Raw genomic sequence first — 22227 nt, forward strand, 5'->3', positions numbered from 1 at the left:
GAGATGGCGTATTAATTAGTAGATTTTACTCATGTATTTACAGATAAAAACCACAACGTGCTTCAAAGAGACAGATTATAAAACCTAATACATGATTATTATATAGTACTTTCTACGAACTTAACAGGTACTTCCCTGGAACTTTCTAGTTACTTTCCCAAAATGTACATGTTGCTTCAATGTGTGCTCTCTTATGCAGTGCTATCTGTTTTACCACATCTAATAATATAGCCCAGTTCCTGAAAGTACCCAGTAGGGTCCATGAAAGTACCCATTAAGTTCTGTGAAAGTCCCAGGAGCATACACTGTAAGTTCACTAAGGTAACCTATGAGTTCTGGTAAAATGAGAGCTGTGTTGTGAAGTGCTACCTTAAGCGGGACATGTATGACTGATAAAAGCAAACATATTTTTGAAAAATCAAGAGGGAAAAAAACAATATTGATTGACATAGAACTTGAATTTTCCCCAGAATAACATGCTATGATAGCTATTGTTAAAGTCAAGACATGTACAGGACATAAGTGCTGATAGAAAATACCTCGAAAACTTTCAGATACGTTTTGTTAAGAAAATGTCACAAATGCCTGCACATTGGTGTTTCTTTTAATACATCGTTGAATCCTTCTATCATAACATAAAGCATCTTAAGGAGAAAGGGAACAAGATGCTCTAAGTTTTGCCAGGCCATGGTTGTAAATAAGAAACTGATCTAAATCTGTTCCGTCTGGTTAAATAAAATACAAAATACAATGATATTGCTCAGAGACAAAATCAGAAAATCCCTTCTGATGTGTGTCTGGGAGCATTGTTCTACTGGAACACCCAACTGTTTCAAAATGTTTATCCACGCAAACCGTCACCCTCAGATGAAAGAAAATTCAAGATATTCAAGGGTAAACGAAGAACCACCCAGGATCAGGCCTGTCATTAACTAGATGCTGGAACATCAGTGTAACTGTACACAGTGAATTGAGTTTAATATTAAGTGCCGAACCAGGAAAGAAGCCCTTGCTCCAAAATCTACACATTGAAGATGCCCACATGGACAATACAACAACACAAAGAACGTCTGCGGAAATGTTTCTATGGAAAATGGAGACAAAGACTGAGCAATTTGACCACAATGACAAGAAGTATATTTGAAGAAGTCAAGACTTTCAAACCCAACAACAGTACAACAATTATGTAAGTATGGTGGTAGTAGCATGATGCTGGGGTCTGTTTCACTGCTAGTTGTACTACTGTGTTGCAAAAAGTGGGCGGAATAAATACTTTAACTTGAATTAACAGATAGACAGTTTAAATGTGCAGAGAGAACGATTCCAAATAAACGTGTTTCTTTTAATGTTTTAAACTAAATAACATCAACATTCTGGAATGAACCCAAAACTGTTGAGAATTTGTTATTAATATATACCATGTAACATTTTTGTTTAATTCTGAAATTGAAGACTAGGATTCATTTTATTTTCTGCTCATAGGTTTAACAACAAGGCAATTAACATTGAGTGGAAAACCTCATCTTATTTATACTACCTTGCAATGAATGTGACCAATTAACTATTTCCTATATTCATTAAAGAGATAATTAAAAAAATAAAGCACATAATATGCAATTTAATTAAATAAAAGGAGAGAACAAGCCAAAAATATCCCATGTAACACTGTTTGCTTGTGAAATTTCAAGATCAAAATATTGTAGCTTGAATGTATAAGTGTTGCTTTTTTCTATATCATTTTTGGTCGAAGTTATTAAAAGCAACTGTGGAGGGGCTGAACAGCTACATGTGGTAATGGAGCTGCAGTTTGCAGACACCTATGTTAGGCATATGGGACTGTCAGCAAAATATCCATCAGTCAGTCATTTTCTACCGCTTATTCCATAGTGGGTCGCGGGGGAGCTGGTGCCTATCTCCAGTTTGCATGTTCTCCCCGTGCATGCAAAATATCCGTGTCAACTAAAAATAAATAACCAAAACAATGCTGTACTTCTTCTGTTACAAAACATTCAAAGGGTTATATATGGGCATTAAACAGGTGACATAATAAACAGGACAACCAACTGCAATGTTACTGTTAGCTTAATGTTTCTCTGTTCCAAAAACAGCTCTGGATCATTATCCAGTAGAAACACCTACTTGTGCCTATGTTTTAATCATCTGACCCAATGTACCTTTCACAAGTGAAAGGAAATTAGCTTCAAGAATCAGCCCCTGCCCGGAAATGACCAGGGTTCAGGTTTGCCAAAAACTAAAACCTCCTGGATTACCAGGGTCACTATCCACAGTGAGGCCTGTTTGCCATCAGCATAAACTAATAGAGAGAACATAAAGAGATGTTCAAGCTCAACTGAAATTTGCACTTAACTCAGTGACTAAGATTGGGTTATTTAACCACGGTGACAAACTGTTTGGAGGAACCAATGTCAGGCTTTCAAACCTAAAAACACTTTATCAAGCATGGTGGTGGAAGCATCATGCTCAGGGTCTGCTTTGCAGTCAGTACTGGTGCAGTGCAAAAAATGGGTGTAATAACAAAGGAGGGTGACTAGCTTCAAATTAGTCAGCCTCACCTAAAATCAATAAATTCACAAAAGGACACAGATGGATGCACCAACAGAACTATGATCCCAAACACAAACCAAAACCGGGTTTAGACATGGATAAAGCAAGCAAACATCAAGGTTCTAGAATACACTCAATCTCAACCCTATAGAACATCTCTAGATTATACTAGAACTCAAGTCTGTTCATGGAAAACCAGTTAACTGAATGATACCAGTTCTGAGCTGGACGGTGGTGTGGTTGTTTGGATTGTTGCCTCGCAGCACAAAGATCCTGAGCTTTAATCCAGCCACAAAATGAATGTGCCCTACGAGCTAATGGTGAGTTTATCAAAGCATCTCAAAGGAGCTGTAACATTCCAATTTTCATATTTCTGAATAAATTATAATATTCAACATCTTCAAATTAACATGCAGCCTCTTCTGATAGTATTTCCTATTTTTAAATTATTTAATTTATTTCACAAAGTTAAGTTACAATGTAGCCATTTATTGTGTTAAATACATTATCTGAATCAGCGACCAGCATAAACAGACCACACACATACAAATAGGTACAAACACATAATAAACACACTTATATCTTGGGATAAATGATCTGATTGTGATTTCAATTTCATGCACATGGTCTCAAAGGCATACAGGCAACTGAGAGCAACCAACACTTGATTACACTGCTTGAATAACAGTTACATAAATAGTGAACTAGAGCTACGCCAGAGGGAACATCAGTGTGATACAAAGTGTTTCTTTTTTCAGTAAGAGAACACTGCACCCTCTTCACAAGTTCAGTCACAGCCACGCTAGCTGGAGGTAAGCCATGACGCATGCATGGTGGTAGAGCCTTTCTTTACCTAAAAGCCGTTTCCCAGTTGCAGCTGTAGGATGGCTGACATGCACACACCGCCCACCTTCCCACCATATTAATTTCTAAGACATCCCCATCACCTACACAGGAAGATGTTCTATGTGATTGCACTTTATATTCGTTACATTAGATGTTTGTTACATTCCAGTGAAACCCCACACATAGGAATTGGACGGTTAAAGAGCAGCAGGCCTTTTGTTTTTATATGTAGAGGACGGAGGCTTATTCATTTCTGCTCTCTCCTCCAGATGATGACCATACCGGTGGAGTCGGCAGACGCCAGCAGACTCTCGTCGCAGTTGAAACTCACGTCCAGAACTGGTCCCCCGTGACCCTGCAACTTGTTGACTATGGCCTTGGCGTTACGTTCGACATCAAAGAAGTAGACACAGGTGTCCTCGCTGCCGGTCACTGAGACAAAAGGGAGTTAGAAGAGATTTAACAGTAAGAGAAATTTACAGAGATAAGTGGAAAAATAAATGTTGCAGCTGACATTTCCAGCAAGGATTTCTACATACAGTCATCAAAAGTATGAATGTCATTCATTTTGGGCCTATAAAGGTTTTCTTGAATTGTACTCGTTCAAGGGTAGGACAACATACAACTCCAGTGAATTTTTAAAAACATAAAGTAGATGCTCACGTTTGAACTCCTTATGGATTTTCTTTGATTATCATGAGGGCAAAACCTTGAAAATATTCACCCCTTGCAGATTTCTGCCACATTTTAAACAGATTTTAATATCAGACACAAATAACCTGAGTAAATAAAAAAAAATCAAAATGACATTATATATATGTTGCACTTTAGTCTATTCTTCCATAAGTCTTGGGGATCATTGAGATGTTTTTGGCAAGTGTAAGGCAGGTCTTTGTGATATTTTGCCTCAGAACTTCCCCATGGAAGCCATTTTTGCCCCATCTCTTTCTCACTCTTGAATCACGAACAGTGACCTTCACTGAGGCAAGGGAGGCTTGTAGTGCTTGAGAAGTACTTGTGGATTCTTTAACGACCTGCCGTAAAGACTGTCGGTGCGCCCTTGGAGTAACTTTGGCAGGCCGGCCCCTTTTGGAAAGGTTTACCACCGTTTCATGTTTTCGCCATTTGTGAGTAATGACTTTCACTATGATTTGCTGGAGTCTCAAAGTCTTAGAAATGGCTTTGTAACCCTTTCAAACAACACTTCAAAACAATGTCGATGACATTGTTTTGAAGTGTTTTTCTTTTTAATTTTGCTTTTGTAATCAGGGCCCTGATCTTGCTTTTTGAGATCTTTTTTTTCTACTTCATGTTGTCGACAGGTTCCGTTTAATATCTTGATTCTATAGGTTAGGGAGTAATTGGGCTTTTGCTGTTTGTTTGGGATCACTGTCCTGTTGGAACACCACCTACGTCCTGGTTTCAGTCATTTTATGGTTAGGATATTTAGGAACAACGCCACAACCACTAAGATTCAAGCCTGCCACAAAGTGAAACCATTTAATGATCAGGCCACAGTGATAAGAAGTAAAATTAGAGAATTCAAGGTGAAGATTTAAACTTAGAACATTGTCCCACCTTTTAAGCATGGTGGTGGTAGCATCATGGTGCAGGACTGTTTTACTGCCAGTAGTGAATATACTAGTACTAATGAAAAATGATCATCAGGAGCACCACAATCTTCAATTTCACCTCAAATCAAAAGCAAGATTATTGAAAATTTGGACACAACCAGGTATTGCAACATTATAATGATTTCAGATACACATTAACACAGGTTTTGGAATACACAAAGCAGGATAATATTAAGGTTCTGGAAAGCCCTGATTTTAACTACCCTGACGTTTTGTGGACTATATGAAATTTCAGTGCCAGGAAAACATCGAATTTATTAGAGAAGTCGTGCCTCAGCCATGGGATGAAACATGGACTGATCTGTACACAAACAAAGAGACTGGTAAAAACTCTGAATCTCTAAATACACCACAACAACATACAGCTGAATCCCAGTGACGTCAAGAAGCCACTAACAAAACACTCCCACCCACATCTCTTTTACCCATGGCAGAGCTGCTGACCACATCAGGGAGACCGCACGCAACCACCTGAATGTCTTTGAAACTCGCTGGAGAGTAAGACTCTACTTCGAAGAATCCTTGGATCCAAAGTTGACTACCTGCTGATGTTCGTGTATCTGTCGATCGAAAGCAAACTAAAAGTTATGATCTGCTGTTTGTGTACCCAGTGATCATGCCACAGGGTAATTAAGACAAGCTATCTTAACCCTCGCTTTCTGAACTTCTGCAGAAAAGAATCTGAACCAGAGATTTCCCCGGATGAGACGGTGTCTCTAATCATATGGATTGAAGCGGCCTTCTTCTTCCTCTGCACTGAGAGAGGACAGCATAGGACCCACCAGCATTGCACTCCTTCCTGTGTGCCGGTTTGGAGGGCAGAAGCTAACCCAAGCTGCTACCGAGAGCAAGTTTCTTTGTTCTTCGTCTTCATGCCTTCTTGACTCCTGTGCATCAGAACAGTTCACGTAAGAGGTGGTGTCTGGGCAGGGAAAATTAGTTAAGGATAAAACAATCTAAAATGTGTTTATTTCGTGGTGTTTTGCTTTTGTTTGTAGTGTTAAAAGTTATACCATTTAAGTGCTACTGCTAATGACTAGTGAGAATTTAGTTGCTTGCAAGTTACTACAAACTTTATTTCAACGAGTGTTTTAAACACAGAACGGCCATAACACAACGCTGGAGCGCATATAGATCTTAATATTTGTATTAAAGGTATTTCAAGCACATGTGAAACTAAAAGGCTTGCTAAAATCGCTACTTTCCTTTGTTAGCTTACACAGTTAACCCGGATGTGATGTCATCCCACCTGCTGTCTAATCAGGTGGTGCCCTAATTTGTTGGTCTGACTACAATTCTATATTTCAGCTTTATTGGTAATTTTGTTAAAAATTTATATTTATAATTATTAATATTTGGTAATAGACAAAAAAAAAAATCATAATTGCACAACAGAGTTCTACCAATTCTGCCAAGAAAAGTAGTCAACATCCACCTACAATATACCAGAAGCTTGTTGACGGCTCTACAAAGCGCGTGGAAAAGGTGCAACTTGCCAAGAGAAATCTAACTATATATCATCAGAGATTTGTGGATTTATTTAAGCCTGTATGTATCGTTTTTGCTTTGTGTAGCTTAATAAAAATCCACAGTAAATTCAAAGTCATGCACTCAAATTTTGTTTTGCAAAAACACTAAAGTCATCGGTCTTTCCATCATTCTACCCAGATAGAAAGCACTGTTCAAATTAATCATTGAAGGCACAAAATTTGTGACATTAATCAAATGAGTGGATATAAACTGTATTAAAACTATTTATTTCAGACTGAAAAAAAGGCAGGTTTGTGCAGCCACCAAGTCTGTCAATGTTATTTAGGAAAGTGGGGCGTTCCAAACATTCAAGTGAGAGTAATTTCTTCAGTGATAAAACTCCAGAAATTCCCTCAGATGACAACCTCTGACAGAAACACATTGTAAATGTTTTTCTCTATTTAGGAACAGATATTTTCAGGGGTGACTGTTCTAATAATAGGAAAACCCAAGTGTTATTCAGAAACTGGAGTGCCTTGACGTAAAATAAAAAGGTGATAAAAATCAAGCGTGGGGATGCTGGGAGCTACAGTTTACAGTCTCATGTTTGCAACGTGCTGCAGAAAAGAGGCCACCTTGTTGCTGTAATTTGCTAATTCGAGATATTTCTTTTCAATCCAAATGCAGCCTTGTGCTATTTTTGCCTTCATGCCTGGGCGTGAGCCTTTTTTTCCTTCCCGACACTGGATGGCCTGCAGATAGCGATGCAGTGTGGTCTCATTTTAGATTCAGATATCACAGCAGGTACACTAAGAGACCCCAGCAGGAGCACAAAATAGACCACAGTGGGAAGTGCAAGACTCCTTACCCACACAGGCCCCTTGTCTGAAAGACATGAGGGGGCAGAAAATGCTATGAACATGCTGAGATCCATGCTGGATGGGGAAGCTTCTCTTCAGCTGTAGTGTTCCTTCATTGTCCACCACCCTGCAATTATGAAATTATTTAAATAATTGCACAATATCTTGAATACGTTTCTTTACAGCTCATATGAACAGCAGCGAGTAAAGAGCCAAGTATATATAAAAAAAGGTCAGCCCAAACAGACAGACCTGTACAGCAGCAGCTTATTGACACAGGCATTGACCAGCAGGGAGGGATCTCTGGCCTCGCGGCTGATCCAGGAACGAGCAGATATGCTGCAGATGGAGCTGCCTTCACTCACCACCAGACGCTTGGCTTTGGTTAACTTCCCTGCAGGGACAGGGATGGGAGCGTTGGTGGGGGTGAGTGACATAATCACCAGGGACCAACAGAGATACCATGAGCTGCTTCCTCTCTCATTATTCTGTGAAAAACTGATTAGAATTTGTAATGCAGCCAGTGGACACTCTGCCCTCACTCAAATGGAAATGCTGCGATTGTACCTGTTGCCATGTCAAAGAGGAAGGAAAAGATGCTCCCCCTGTCATCGCCAGCCCACAGGATCCTCCCCGGAGCATCAAAGGAGAGAGACAGCACGCGGCCTGTCAGCTTACTGGAGCCCCCCTTCACCTTCTTCCCAGTGGAGATGTTAACCACCTGCAGGTGGTGCTTGCTGTTTCCCACCTGGAACACAGCACCAAGAGTGAAGACCTTCATCATGTCCACGGGGGAGCACTGGCAAGCAGACTCAGAAACGATCTAGATGTGATCTTATGCCACAAATGTTGAAATCCAAATCCATTTTTTTCATGATTGCTTTAATGAGGTACGAGTAAACACTGATGTGAACAACTCTTATTTTATGCAGCAGTCAGCTTCGTCAGGTTCATCAATGCAAAGAAAAAGGTTAAATAAATAAAAAATCATTCAAAATATTTGCTACTCTAATGTCATACTCTAATCCCGGTTACAAGTGCTGACATTTAATTGTACAATTTTAATCAATGTCTGCAGTAAACACATTCATGCATTATTTACAAGGGGGTAAAGGGCTTCCATCTGCAAGCAGTGGTTAGCCAATATACTTCACATGCATAGAAAACATTTGGAATCAAAATAAAAGAAAATGAAAGCTGCTTGTTGTGAGACTTATGTGTAAATTAAGACACAGTGGATGCAAAATATTCTGACAGAAAAAAAAAAAAAAACAGATATTACCTTTTTTCCTCAACTAAAAAGAACATGACAGGACAGGTTTTGGTATTTTCAGGTTGAAGCAGGGCTCTTTCTTATATAAGATTGTTCTTCTTATTGCTGACATAAACAGTTTTCAAAGTGCGAAGGACTTCTCGGACGGCAAGATCTGTAAGTAATCTAGGCAGCAAAATCAGAGACCTCAAAAGTTTGGCATATTTCTATCAGATAATGTATTTTCTGAAGTAAATGATGCTAGATGGCCAGTCCCAATGACTCAGGTTCTGTTGGAGATTTCATTCTGTTAAAATTGAGTCCTTGTTCAAGAGGAGGGATTGCTGCAAAGCCTCAATGCAATAGTCTGTTTTCACTGAAAACCTTTTAACCAATTGGCATAATAAGCTGAATTTTACATTTTGTATTGTTTCATAAGTAGGATGTCATTGAATTTTAATCTGTCTCTATGCTGACTACATTGGTTATACATTTCTGTAAATAAATTGGATCTGTTTTGTAAAGCTTCTTGAGATGACATCTGTTGTTAACTCGTGTGATAATAATAAACTAATTTGAACTAAATAAAACCTAGTCCCTGTTTTTTTAGAGTTATTTCTAGCAGTACGACAACATAAAGAATGAACTAATAGCTCCTTGACATAGCTTATATTTTCTTCAATAGCCTGGGAAAGATGTGGAAAAAGTCTGAAAATAAATGCATCTTTTATTGCAGGAAAATAATCTTCTGCTAATTTGCATAAGAATAAGGGATATTTGTTTTTAACAAGATCACCGGTACAACACTGCTGATATTACATGGAAGAAGGTTGGACTTGTGTCTAGAGAAGCATCTCAGTGTTGATTTGGCCATATGGTTTGGATCATTATCCAACTGAACAAGTGAATGATGACCCACTTTTTGTTTACTAGCAGAGTACACTTGGTTTTCTAAAGAGTTCATGATTCAAGTCACTTTAACAAGGTTCCTGAAACTTTTGGAAGTGAAAGAGACCCACAGCCTGACTGACCCTCCACTATACTTAACAGTGAACACAGTGTTGCTTTCTGTATATGATTATTTATTTGACGCCAGAGCAACCAGGAGTGTTTGAAAAGCTCAATCTTAGCCTCATCAATCCAAAGGAAGGGGCTCCAGTTAAAGTCCCAGTAGAACTTTGAGAAAACTCCACACATTTACGTTTGTAACGGTAAAATGGAAAAGACTCTTTCAAGGCATGCTACTAATAACCAGTTAGCATACAGCAAGCGCCTAATCGTTGTCATGACGACTTGGTGTCACCAAGATGTTGGTCTTTACGGCAGATCTCCAACGGCAAGCTTTGTAGATATTTTCCCCTTCCTTTCTTTGCTCCCCTCTGTGTCGGTTGGTAAAAATAACTCCAGGTTCCTCACCAGCTTTCATTGTCACAGGTAAAGTTGATTTTAAACTTTGCAATTATTGTTTTGACTGGAGAGGTGGGCAAGTTAAGGTGAGCTGCTATCTTCCTGTAGCCATTTTCTGACATATAAATAAAGATGCAGAAATGACCACAGCTCTGACATTGCTTTTCTGCTCGAGTTAAATGATCACGCGCCGCATCACTATAACATGTCTAAACAAATACCACATGCCCTTCCTGACACACAAACTGTTACAAGATGGAAATACACATTGGTTGCAGCCCAGTCTTACTTATAGGACTGATTTGTTAAAAAATGACTAACATCGACTGATGCCATAGTTAATGCCGATATATGCATCCCTAATTTTAAATATCCACAGACATCTACCTTACTTGAATGGTTTGTTCTCCTGTCTTTCCCATTTTGAGCAGAGATTGAACTGAATGAGCAGTCCAATTAAAAGATGGATTTTCTAACATTTTCACTGTGTGATTACACTACTGCAAGAAAAGATGAACTTATTTTAAGACATCCCTACCAGAGATGCCATCAAGCGTTGAGAGCCTCCTACATTAGATCAGGAAAGTAAACGGAGCTCTATAGCGTCCTAATTTTGCTCTTATCTTAAACATTATTATTTCTTAATCTTTCAATTTTATGATAAAGATAAAAGTTTAAGTAGCCGAATGTCATTTGAGGCATTCTATAGTAAATGAACACTTTTCAGAAGTACATTATATGACAAAATAGTAAAATACATGAAAGAAGAGGGATAATATTGTTTTTTAAAATAACATTCATGATAGGAAGGTAATCTGTGAAGTCAGTCTAGAAATAAGGACAATAAGTAATTATAAGCAAATCATACTGCACAGTGAACAGATTAAAGAAACCTAATGGAGCATCATGGTTTATTGGTTTTACATATTTAAAATTAAATACTTAAGCCTTGTCAACTCTAATAAAATTATTACTACATTAGATTAGTTTAGGGATGAATGTAAGTATCACAGCTTTCATTAAACGGCAACATTTACAACACAAACAACTCTCAGCAGGGTTGAGAAAATGAAATGTTTGCTATTGTTGCACAGCAAAGATGATGCAGCCTCGCCCATTACTCTCATTACTAAAGACATACATCTTTTCAACAGGGATGTTACTTCTTTAAAAAAAGATACAGCCCCAGTCAGAACTTTATATCCAATCACCATGGCGTGATTATTGATCATTTTGGTCTAAATTGTGTATTTTTTATCACAGTGGGATGATTAGACAACAAACAGCTTCATTGACTCTGAGTAGAGACGTTTGTATTTATTGTGGATTATCTCTAGTCCACCAAGGGTTAAAATTATACAGTCAAGACCAGAATTATTCATACCCATGGCAGGTTTATATCTAAAATTATTTTCAATTTTTTTTAATGCCATGTTGAATATTATTAACATTTTGCATGTTTGATGAGATCAAAATCTTTAAGGTTGGAAGGTCTCCTTGCCATTACCCTAATCTTTAAATGCCTCATCAGATTCAATTCAGAAGAAACATGCTGGCAAATATAAAACATTACTTGAAACCTATATCTACTAGGGGTATGAAACATCCCCAACTAATACAAGGTGGAGAATAAATACTGGACAAATAACCACATTTTTAAGTAAAAATATTTCTAAAAGAGCAATTAACATAAAATTCTCACCAGATGTCGGCAACAGCCAATCCAGTACACACATGCAAGAAATCAAACCGTATATGTCCATAAATCATTTGTAATAAAACGGAATGACAAACTTTTAAACAGTACAGTTTGGAGATGGGGACGTCATGGTGTGGGGCTGTTTATCAGCATAAGGCACTGGCAGGCATTGCACCTCTACCACACAGTTTTTTGTAGCCATCAACAAGCTTTCGGTACAATTCTGGCTGAAAATGTGTTGACTTTACTTGGTTGGTTTCCTGGCATTAGCCCAGCTTTAAAGCATAGTCAACACATTGCCGCATTGAGGTTGGGAAGGGAAGGTTATTTGATAGGCTTAATGTTAGCCTGCTTGTCTTTAACCCTTCTTAACCCAGTTTTGATGCATGTTTGGGATCACTATGCTGTTGGAACACCAAAGCTGTTGATTTTATGTAAAGTTAAACAATTAGAGGTAACCCTTGTTCATTATTCTATCTACTTTATGCAATGCGCCAGTACCACTTGCAGCAAAATTCCACCACAGCATGATGCTACCACCACCATGCTTGACAGCTAGCACACTGTTATTCAATCTGAATGCCTCATCTTGACTCCTTAGAATATACTCCACGTCTTGTCACTAACAAAACAAGCATTTGGCACTTGTTTTTCTGTATGGATTAGAGCAAATCCACAATAATCTTGTGCACCAATTTCTTGGCTTTAAAATTAATTTTAGTTATATGATTATATCCCCCTAAAAAATAAATAATCAAAAATAATTATTTTGTTTGTTTTCGTTAAGACGACAATGTTTCTTGACATATTAGTAAGTACAATTTAAGACTTTTAAACCTTTTAATGGCTATTACTACCGAAATTTAAGCTAAAAAAAACTGTTTACTAAGTAGCTTAATTTATAATGTTAAACTTATTTTAAACCACAGTCATCAGTCTTTAGTCTTCTTAAAGTATACTTTACAAAGGACACTTACAATGAGTTTACCCAACTGTTGAAATTTCTGTTACCAAGCAAAACCTCATTAAAAATACACTTGTATGCAGTAACTGCTTAGACTTGAGAAGCTGGACGTATTATTATTTAAGACCTTTTAGGAGCCTGGACAAGATCAGCAGTTCAGAAATCACTGCATGACTGAGATGGACTCACCACAGTAAGGTTATTATTCATCGGCTGGAAGGTGCAGCAGAGCAGCTCGCTGGATTCTGGGTCTCTGACTTCTCGGATGCACCGACCGTCCTCCGTGTTCCAGATGCGCAGAGTCCCATCCAATGACGTTGACACGATGATGTCATTGCTCAGAGACCAGGCAAAGTCTGTGACGGGTCCGCCATGTCCTTTCAGGGTCAGCTTCACACTCGGTGGAGGGGGGGACAGCGTCATAATGGACAGGGTGCCGTCCAACGAGCAGCAAGCAAGGAGGTGCTTGTCATCATTAGCAAACTGTAACCGTGGAACTTAAATAAAGCATTAAAGAAGAAACAGAAAATGAAAATAATGTTCACATAAATTATTTTTCATATTTAGAGACTGATTTACATACCAGCAGAGTCAACATGTTGGTCAAATATGTGGTGCATGCCAGCAAAAGCATAGTTCTCACTCAGGGTTGTATCTCCGGCCATAGCACGGCTTGCCTCTGCCACTGAGGTGGGCACCAAGCTGCCCGGAGGCCTGTGGCCACAAATAAAATCTGGCATGTAATCAAGAGTTTAAACATTCCTACAGCTGTAAAACATAAGATTTAATCATTACCAAGGGCCTCTACACAAAAATGAATCTAAGTAAATCAAGCAAAAACGCTACTACTGAGACAAGAGAACAGATCATCGCAGTTCTTTCTACCTCTCATCATAGACCGCTCTGTTCATCTGGGCCTGTAGCTGGTAGGAGCCTCTGCTGACAGACCGCCGATGACCACGAGCCCCTTGAGCACGGGGATCCTCCTCAAAGTCCTGCCAGAGACAAAAGAAGCAACGGCACGGAAAGAATCTCAAAGAAATTAGTTAATGCAAAGATGGAATAACGTCCCACAAATAATCATGAATCACCTGTTCATAAATATTTAATATATGGTAAAAACCACTATGTATGATGTTAGTGCCAGCCATTACAACCAAGCTGCTCAGCTTAATGTACGGCAACCAATTTGTTGCTTGGCTTTTATTTATGTTTTAAATCCCCATCTCCAACCACATTTCTACCTATTCTCTTCCCTACTGTCCCCTTTCTTTGAGTCTGACCTCCATGCGGTCCAGTGTGGTACGGGAGCTGCGCACGCTGCTGGCCCTGAAGCTGCTCTGCTCAGACAGGGGCCCGTAGCGTAGGGCTAACAGCTGACTGCGCAGCTTCAGGTACTGCCTGCGCAGCCCTGGCTCAAAGCCACACTTGGCGTTCTCTCTGAGCAGCTGGCTGCGTCGGCGGATGTACTGAGTTCGGAACTGTGGGAAGGTAGGCGTGCGGTAAGCATTGTACCTGCAGAGGAAAAGAAGCGACACAAGCACAGATTGTAACTAACAAATGATCCATACACAATTACACGTCTGAACAGCTCCCTCATTATCAGCTGCGTGACTGTGTCTTACCTTGCGTCCACTGCCAAAACCTGCTGCCAAACTGCTGCCATTCCACAATCACTCTGGGTAGAGAGGAAGCCACTGCCAGGGCAGAGTCCTGGAAAAAGTAAACAAAACAAAACAAAACAGACAGCTTACATTTAAACGAATACACTTTGAGTACACAGCTGTGGTAAAATGGATGTAACAAAAGGGAAATATCACCCTTTGTGTCACTATCAGTGGATCAGTTTTGTTCTGTTTATTTGATGCTTAAAATTTGTATTATTATTTAAATGCACTTTTTAAAAATTTTAACCTTTGTTCATTAAATGACTTTGTGAGGCGCTTTGAATTACCTTCCTTAAGAATGTGGATATGCAAATTAACCCGCCTTGCTACAAAAACGGTTATTTGATACAGGGCTGAAACAATTAATCAGATTAATTGTACTCGTCGTCTTCCCCTTATCCGGGACCGGGTCGCGGGGGCAGCAGACTCAGCAGAGACGCCCAGACGTCCCTCTCCCCAGACACCTCCTCCAGCTCCTTTGGGGAGAGCCCAAGGCGTTCCCAGGCCAGCTGAGAGACATAGTCCCTCCAGCGTGTCCTGGGCCGTACCCTGGGCCTCCTCCCGGTGGGACGTGCCTGGAACACCTCCTGAGGAAGGTGTCCAGGAGGCATCTAGTATAGATGCCCGAGCCAGCTCAACTGGCTCCTCTCGATGTGGAGGAGCAGCGGCTCTACTCCGAGCTCCTCACCCTATCTCTAAGGGAGAGCCCGGCCACCCTCCGGAGGAAGCTCATTTCAGCCGCTTGTATCCAGGATCTCGTTCTTTTGGTCATGACCCAAAGTTCATGGCCATAGGTGAGGGTAGGAACGTAGACCGACCGGTAAATTGAGAGCTTTGCTTTTCGGCTCAGCTCTCTCTACACCACAACGGACCGGCACAGCGCCCCCATTACTGCGGCAGCTGCACCGATCCGTCTGTCGATCTCCCGCTCCATTCTCCCCTCACTCATGAACCCCGAGATACTTGAACTCCTCCACTTGAGGCAGGAACTCCCCTCTAACCTGAAGAGGACAAGCCACCCTTTTCCAGTCGAGAACCATGGCCTCGGACTTGGAGGAGCTGATCTTCATCCCAGCCGCTTCACACTCGGCTGCGAACCGCCCTAGTGCATGCAAGAGGGGGCCAGCAGGACCACGTCATCTGCAAAAAGAAGAGACGAAATCCACTGGTCCCCAAACCAGACCCCCTCCGGCTCTCGGCTGCGTCTAGAAATCCTGTCCATAAAAGTTATGAACATGACCGGTGACAAAGGGCAGCCCTGCTGGAGTCCAACATGCACCGGGAACAGGTCTGACTGTGTGCTGGCAATGCAAACCAAACTCCAGCTCTGCTCGTACAGGGACCGGATGGCCCTTAATAAAGGGCCCACGATTCCATACTCCCGGAGCACCCCCCACAGGGCATCACGAGGGACACAGTCGAATGCTTTCTCCAGGTCCACAAAACACATGTGGACCGGTTGGGCAAACTCCCATGAACCCTCAAGTACCTTGTAGAGGGTGAAGAGCTGGTCCAGTGTCCCACGCCCGGGACGAAAACCACACAGCTCCTCCTGAAGCCGAGGTTCGACTATCGGCCGGACTCTCCTCTCCAAAATCCTGGCGTAGGCCTTACCAGGGAGGCTGAGAAGTGTGATCCCCCTGTAGTTGGAACACACCCTCCGGTCCCCCTTTAATGCAGGACCACCACCCCTGTCTGCCAGTCCAGAGGCACTGTCCCCAACCGCCACGCAATGTTGAAGAGGCGTGTCAACCATGACAGCCCAACAACATCCAGAGATTTGAGATACTCAGGGCGGATCTCATCCACCCCTGAAGCCTTGCCACCGTGGAGCTTTTTAACCACCTCGGTGGTTAATTGATTATTGAAATAAACATCAACTAATTTAGTGAGCAAATAATCATTTACTCGAGGATACAAACTAAAACAGGCCATTTGCTAAAAGAATAACACACTTAGGCCAAAATTGTACAAAAAATATAAACATTTTGCATTTAAGACGAAAGACCTTCTTTGTGTGTAAATATGCTTTATCCAGAACTTCTGAGGTGGCATAGCTTTAGCTTCATCTAGTTCAAATTTTGTAAAAAACCACCTATTAAACAACTTTTGCTACCCGATTATTAATCAATTAATCCAAAAAATTGTCGACAGCAAAATAATCGTTGGTTGCAGCCCTGATTTGATTTTATGGGTTGCAGTTTTATGAATTCCTGTTGATATATAATGTAGAGAAACAACCCCAGAATATCTCCATCTATTTTTTTCATTAACGTGGCTGAGACGTAATGTTGAAATTTAGGTCAGACCAAACCGTATTTGATTTACCACAAAACAAACAAAATATTTAAAAATATCAACAAATGGTATCATGACTTTCAGCTATCTATATACTAAAAGTCAACCGATTTGATATGTCAGCTTTTGTATTCCAAACAATTTAAAGCTTAATTTTAGAATATAATTATAACATTTTCTATGAAAAATAATGTAAGCTGGGTATATTTTTTCCAAGACAAAACATGTAGCTTTTTTTTTTACATTGACAGTAACAAATGAGACCTTATGGATAAATAAAAGACTGTCATAAGTTAGGCAACTGACATTTACTTCAACAACTAATAAAAGGTATTATCTTATTCAAAAAACAGTTTGTTGTACCTTTCATGGCAATGAAACAGTTTTAAAATTAACCTTTTTTTTATGATTTTAGGTGACAACTTCTTACAAGTTTCAATGTAAATTGAGGAGCATAAATTAATTTAATTGAAAAAAATACTTACATTGAAATGCATCATTCGAAAGTTCCTTTAATGCTCTTTAAGATAAAGTCGTTTATAATGACATATAACTATTGTGAAAGAACTGCTGACATAGCTAGTGACACCTGAATCAGGTGATGATGCAGATACAAGGAAAATACGACGTTATCAGGCTGTTTCAGTTTCCGTTTAACATCAACATATAACAAGAACCCGTCATTTAAAAAGTCAAAGTAAGGTAAAGCGTAAGAATGTGTTATTTTTCCAGCAACAGCCATAGCAGAAGAGCATCATTTTGGCAGCAACAAAGCTAACAAGCATCAGTTAGCAACTAGCATCAGTTAGCAACTAGCAAGAAAGCCACAACTTTAGCACTGCCCCGCCAAAAAAACAGATTAATTTGTAAGTCTTTGACGCTGATCTATAGACTATACCATTTAAAAATGGTACACAACAGATAAATGCTATACTTTAGACATATAGCAAAGATACAGCGTAAAATACATTTAGAAACGGCTCACCTTCCTTAGCTTTTCTCCATCGCTGCTGTTCCTGTCAAGTCACGTGACCCGCGTGACCAGCCCACAAACTGATGAGTCTCTTAGATCCTGACGAAGATTTACATAACTTGTTTATTTACTGACGACAGTTTGATTAGATTATTAAAAACAATATAGCTCTAAGGGTACTAACAGGGTACCACCAGGGTGACTATATGGTAGGCAGGTACAGGATATTCATGAGGTATATGCAGGCCAATCCTTGAGGGGGTATTTATGGGGTATCTATGAGGTATGAAGGGAACTTACAAGATACACTATATTGCCAAACGTATTGGGTCACACCACCAAATAAATGAATTCGAGTTTTACAATCACTTCCATGGCTGCAGGTGTGGAGAAACCTGACTGGCCTTCACAGAGTCTTGATCTCAACCGTTAGGGTAACTTAGAGCAGAGGCTACAATTCTGAACTCCTAAACCTTGTGGAAGATGTTTACAAAATAGTTGCTATTGCTGGCAATGATGGGTCCATCAACAAATTGGACCTTATAGATTAAGAATAGGATGTCATCAAAGTTCATGTACATGTAGAAGAAGACAGACAAATACTTTTGGCAATATAGTGTACCTACAGGCACACTGTTGTATATTGTGGTAAAATGTTATCCTCTCTTTTTCTCAACTATATGCTATACATAGTATTGTCATAACATGAATGTCTTCTCTATTTTGAATTGACTCCAAATAGGTGTCAATTAAGGGCTGAATGGTGGAACAGTTGATGGTGCTCATATCAAGAACTGAATGCAAATCTCTGGCCAGGCCTTTCTATGTGCAGATTACATGTTCACTATGTGTGGGCTATATGTGGTTCCCTGAATTCTTCCCTCTGTACAGTATACAAAAGAAAATAAAAGGTACATACAATTAAAATATCATAAAAGTAGTACAAAACCAACTAAACAAAATCTAAAAGAATGGACCAGAAATTTAAGACTTGATCAAATAATGTAAAAGTGGGTTAAGAATAGCAATTACACTCTTCAGTTATTGATTTGTTTTTACAATTTTGATGAATAGGTTCAAAATTAAAAGTACTTAGACTGGTGAAAGCAATAATTTACACAAAAAAAAGAGTCTTTTAAACAAACGTTGAGATTTTTGAAACCTTTTTTCTATTAGTAAAATCACAAAATAGCTCCAGCTCATTGTTGTGAACCCAGTGCTCCACATCAGGAAAAGAAGGGGCTTGCCCCAAGTCAGAGTCCATGCTAGAACTGCCACAGTGCACCAGCCTCACCCGGTGACCCCGCATTGATTAAAGTGGAAAATTGATAGATTTAAGTATAGAATAAAAATTAGTTTGTTAATATTAAAGCAACTTTTTATTTTGTTTATTTCCTGACATGTTATTAGTTATTATCAATTGGGTTAGTTGTCACTGTAGTCATTATGATTTGTTAATTGTTATTGTGTTCACTGTAATTTTTTTCTTCATAATATTGTAAATATCAAGGTTATTGCCAGGTTTGTGTATTATCTAATCTTATGTTAAAAAGTGTCAAAAAATCTTTGTAATAATAATAAATTATGTGAGAACATGAGGTTTGTCTTGGTTTCTTGATTGCAATATTTAGATGAGTTTGAGGTGTGTAATTATTAACAGTGTTAAAGTTATTATTAAAGGTAGAAAATGAGAAAAAGTCTATGAATTCATAGTTTTTCAAATATAATGTAAGAAAGACACATACATGTAGAAAAGAGGATTAAATGACATCCATGATAATGCTCTCTAGTCCATGCAGGTACGTAATTCATTAATACAACATTGGTACAAATTAAAAAGGGGTGTGTGTATGTCATGACATTTGAGAGGCTATTTGTGAAACTTTTTCCTCCTTTTTCAGTCAAAACCGATAAAACACATTAAGATTTTGATTATTAATCTCCACAGAAAAATAATTATGCCACTTCTAATAGACACACAATAAAAGTCTCACTTTGGTTTACAAAAAGACATATTGATCAACAAGAATTGGTCTAACCAAGTAAAAGTTGGAAAAATAGGCTGGAGTTAATAACAACAAGTGAACTGCACTGTTGTTTCATTTATCTAGGCTACAGTGGTCATAGTTTAAAGATGTTAATTAAATCATTTCTTGTAATGTAGTAATTACATTTTTCATAAAAATATGCTTCTGTGTAAATTTGAGCTATTTTTCATTTACAATTTAACAGTGAAATCCAGATTAAAATATCAAACACTAAAACCTAATACTCCTTATATACTGTATACTTCTAATACAGTCCTTACAGTTTATTTTTATTAGTCTACACATCAAAACTTCATAAGATTGAAACTTAAGTCTCCTTTAAAATCCTCCCAATACAGTTCTGACAACATGAGAGCTATATAGTCTTATTGATGATGACCATATTTATTTTTACAGAGATAACGTACAACATTTCATTAACCTTAACAAAGGAAAATGTGTGACACCAGGTTTTAGCAATAAATGTTAATTTCCACCTGTAATCCCTGGGCAGGTTGTTGTTAACATGAGTAAAACAAATTACAGAAATGTATGAAAGTAATAAAAATTCTTGTTGATTTATAAATGAAATCGTCTACTTGATTCAAAGACAAACCTAAAATTAACAACTACCTCAGCTGTAACAGAAATCCTTTCTTTCTTCTACAATATGTGTGGAATGGACCTATTGTATGAGGCAGTTATACAGTAGGAACACGTAGTTCCAGTAAGTTCACAATGGCAGTATCACAAGGCCAGCTCTGAGGTTTCGCCTGGCTCAGCAAAGACCTGCAGAGCTGGGGGGCATTCTGCTCAGCTGACCGAGCTCTTTGCTTGTTCACGTTGCTCTTTCTCGAAGGGGCCCCAGTGACTGAACCATTCACAAGCACGGGCCATAAATGACCGAGTGGGGCAGCAGATTAAGCAGTGCATTTCCTCTCCAAAAAAACAAAAAGGGCATAGACTCTGGAGTACAGCCAACATGCCAGGAACGAAAGGTGAGCAACATGCACCAAGATAATTTTTACAAAACAGATTATTTCTTAAAATTTGGACACTGGACTAACCTTAAAATTAAATAAACAGATATACAAAGATTACCTTTTTGAATCACATCTTGTAATTTAACCATGTCCAGGTAATAAATCGGACAAGAAGTCAGCTACCAAGGTAAATGCAAATTTTTATATCACAGCATTTTTTTCATTTTTTGATTATATTTACTTGAGCTCAAATTTCACAGCAACCTCAGAGCCCTAAAGAACAGCCGAAAAAAGGTGATCAGAAAGGAGATGACAACAAGAAGCAAGGAGGTAAGCATTTAACAAAATCAAAATAATTAAATGAACAACTTTGGAGCACAAGTCCCCTACTTCTGTGACACAGCTTGGTAACGCCTTGCCCTGACTGCTGTGTTCCCAGTGAAGGTATCTGTCTCTGTTTTATCCCTTCGCAGGACAGCCGAAGGGAGAGAAGCAATAACTTCCAGGCGTTTGTGAAGATGGCTTTGGAGACACTGCTGGGGTCCTGTCGTCGTAAACATGGGGGTCCCCAGGGAAGACAGGGCTGAGCGTTCCTCCCCTTTCCCCCCTGAACCAGCAGTCTGTGCTGCTGTGTAGCGTTGCAATACAACATCTGCTTTCCCCCATAGAGAGGCACAAGGCAGACCTGATTTCCATCCATCACCATCTGTTTCACTCCTCTGTTCCTCTCTACCTTTTCCTGTCTAACCCAAACCCTTCACTCTCCCTCACTAGATGCTAAGAAAAAGACTTCAGGTTAGATTAGAGTAATGCTCTCCCAACCCTGTCCCTTCGTTATACCAACACTGACTGTTCAATAATGCATACATTCTTTTTGTAAGAAAAAATAAAAATAAAAACTTATTTATTACATCAGCCTCTGTGTGCCCAGACCTTGTGTTTTACCATATCAGGATTACAGGAGGTTGCATCTTAGTAAATTGGAAAATCATAAAAAGGTTTATTCCAGTAATTCAATAAAACAAACCGAAACTCACATATTATATAGCTTCCTTACACCCAGAGTGATTTCGAATGCTTATTTATGCTAATTGTGATGATTGTGGCTTGAAGCTAATTAAAACCCAAAGTTTAGTGTGTCAGAAAATGATTGATTATGGCATAAAACCAAATAAAATAAGAAAATCAATAATGAAATTGTTACAGTATGTTATGGCCAAACCAATAATAGGGAAGACAACTAACAAAAATAACTGCAGCCTTGAGAGGACCGTGAAGAAAAGCCCAGAAGTTTGAGAAACATTGAGAAGATGTGTACTGCAGCAAGAGTCTGAGCTTCAAGAACCACTAGTAAGGATTGGATTGTTGCTCTTTGTGGATGGATGTAAAGAGAAAAAGAATACAGTGAATTTTGGATTTCTTTTTATCAAGGTCTGGTGGAACAGTGTTAAGAAACAGAATTTGTTTGAGGTTCAGTGGGATGTTTTTTCAGTAGGTTATGATTTGGGGCACCATGTCATCTGCTGGTGTTGGTCCACTGTGTTTTTACAGGTCCAGATTTAGGGCAGACATCTAGAAGGAG

The 22227-nt window shown here is 39.1% G+C and overlaps 1 protein-coding gene across 1 annotated transcript; it reads right to left on the reverse strand.

Annotated features, from left to right (window-relative positions):
* Positions 1–3033: 3033 nt before the first annotated feature.
* Positions 3034–17753, reverse strand: wdr13 (WD repeat domain 13). The gene is made up of 10 exons (XM_047365065.1): positions 17648–17753; positions 14323–14410; positions 13981–14212; positions 13583–13692; positions 13281–13411; positions 12887–13194; positions 7943–8123; positions 7628–7769; positions 7384–7502; positions 3034–3843 (listed from the first exon to the last, which is right to left on the reverse strand). The coding sequence occupies exons 2-10, from the start codon at positions 14361–14363 to the stop codon at positions 3659–3661; spliced, it is 1449 nt and encodes a 482-aa protein (XP_047221021.1). The 5' UTR covers positions 14364–14410; positions 17648–17753; the 3' UTR covers positions 3034–3658.
* Between the last annotated feature and the right edge of the window lie 4474 nt (positions 17754–22227).

Source organism: Girardinichthys multiradiatus, chromosome 1 (assembly GCF_021462225.1).
Source record: "Girardinichthys multiradiatus isolate DD_20200921_A chromosome 1, DD_fGirMul_XY1, whole genome shotgun sequence".
Lineage (NCBI taxonomy): Eukaryota > Metazoa > Chordata > Actinopteri > Cyprinodontiformes > Goodeidae > Girardinichthys > Girardinichthys multiradiatus.

Coding starts and splice junctions, on each gene's coding strand:
- wdr13 (XM_047365065.1), bottom strand. CDS start 14,363: ATGGCAGCAGTTTGGCAGCAGGTTTTGGCAGTGGACGCAAG. Junction 13,412..13,582: donor AGAGCGGTCTATGATGAGAG/GTAGAAAGAACT, acceptor TTGTGGCCACAG/GCCTCCGGGCAGCTTGGTGC. Junction 7,503..7,627: donor AATAAGCTGCTGCTGTACAG/GTCTGTCTGTTT, acceptor TCATAATTGCAG/GGTGGTGGACAATGAAGGAA.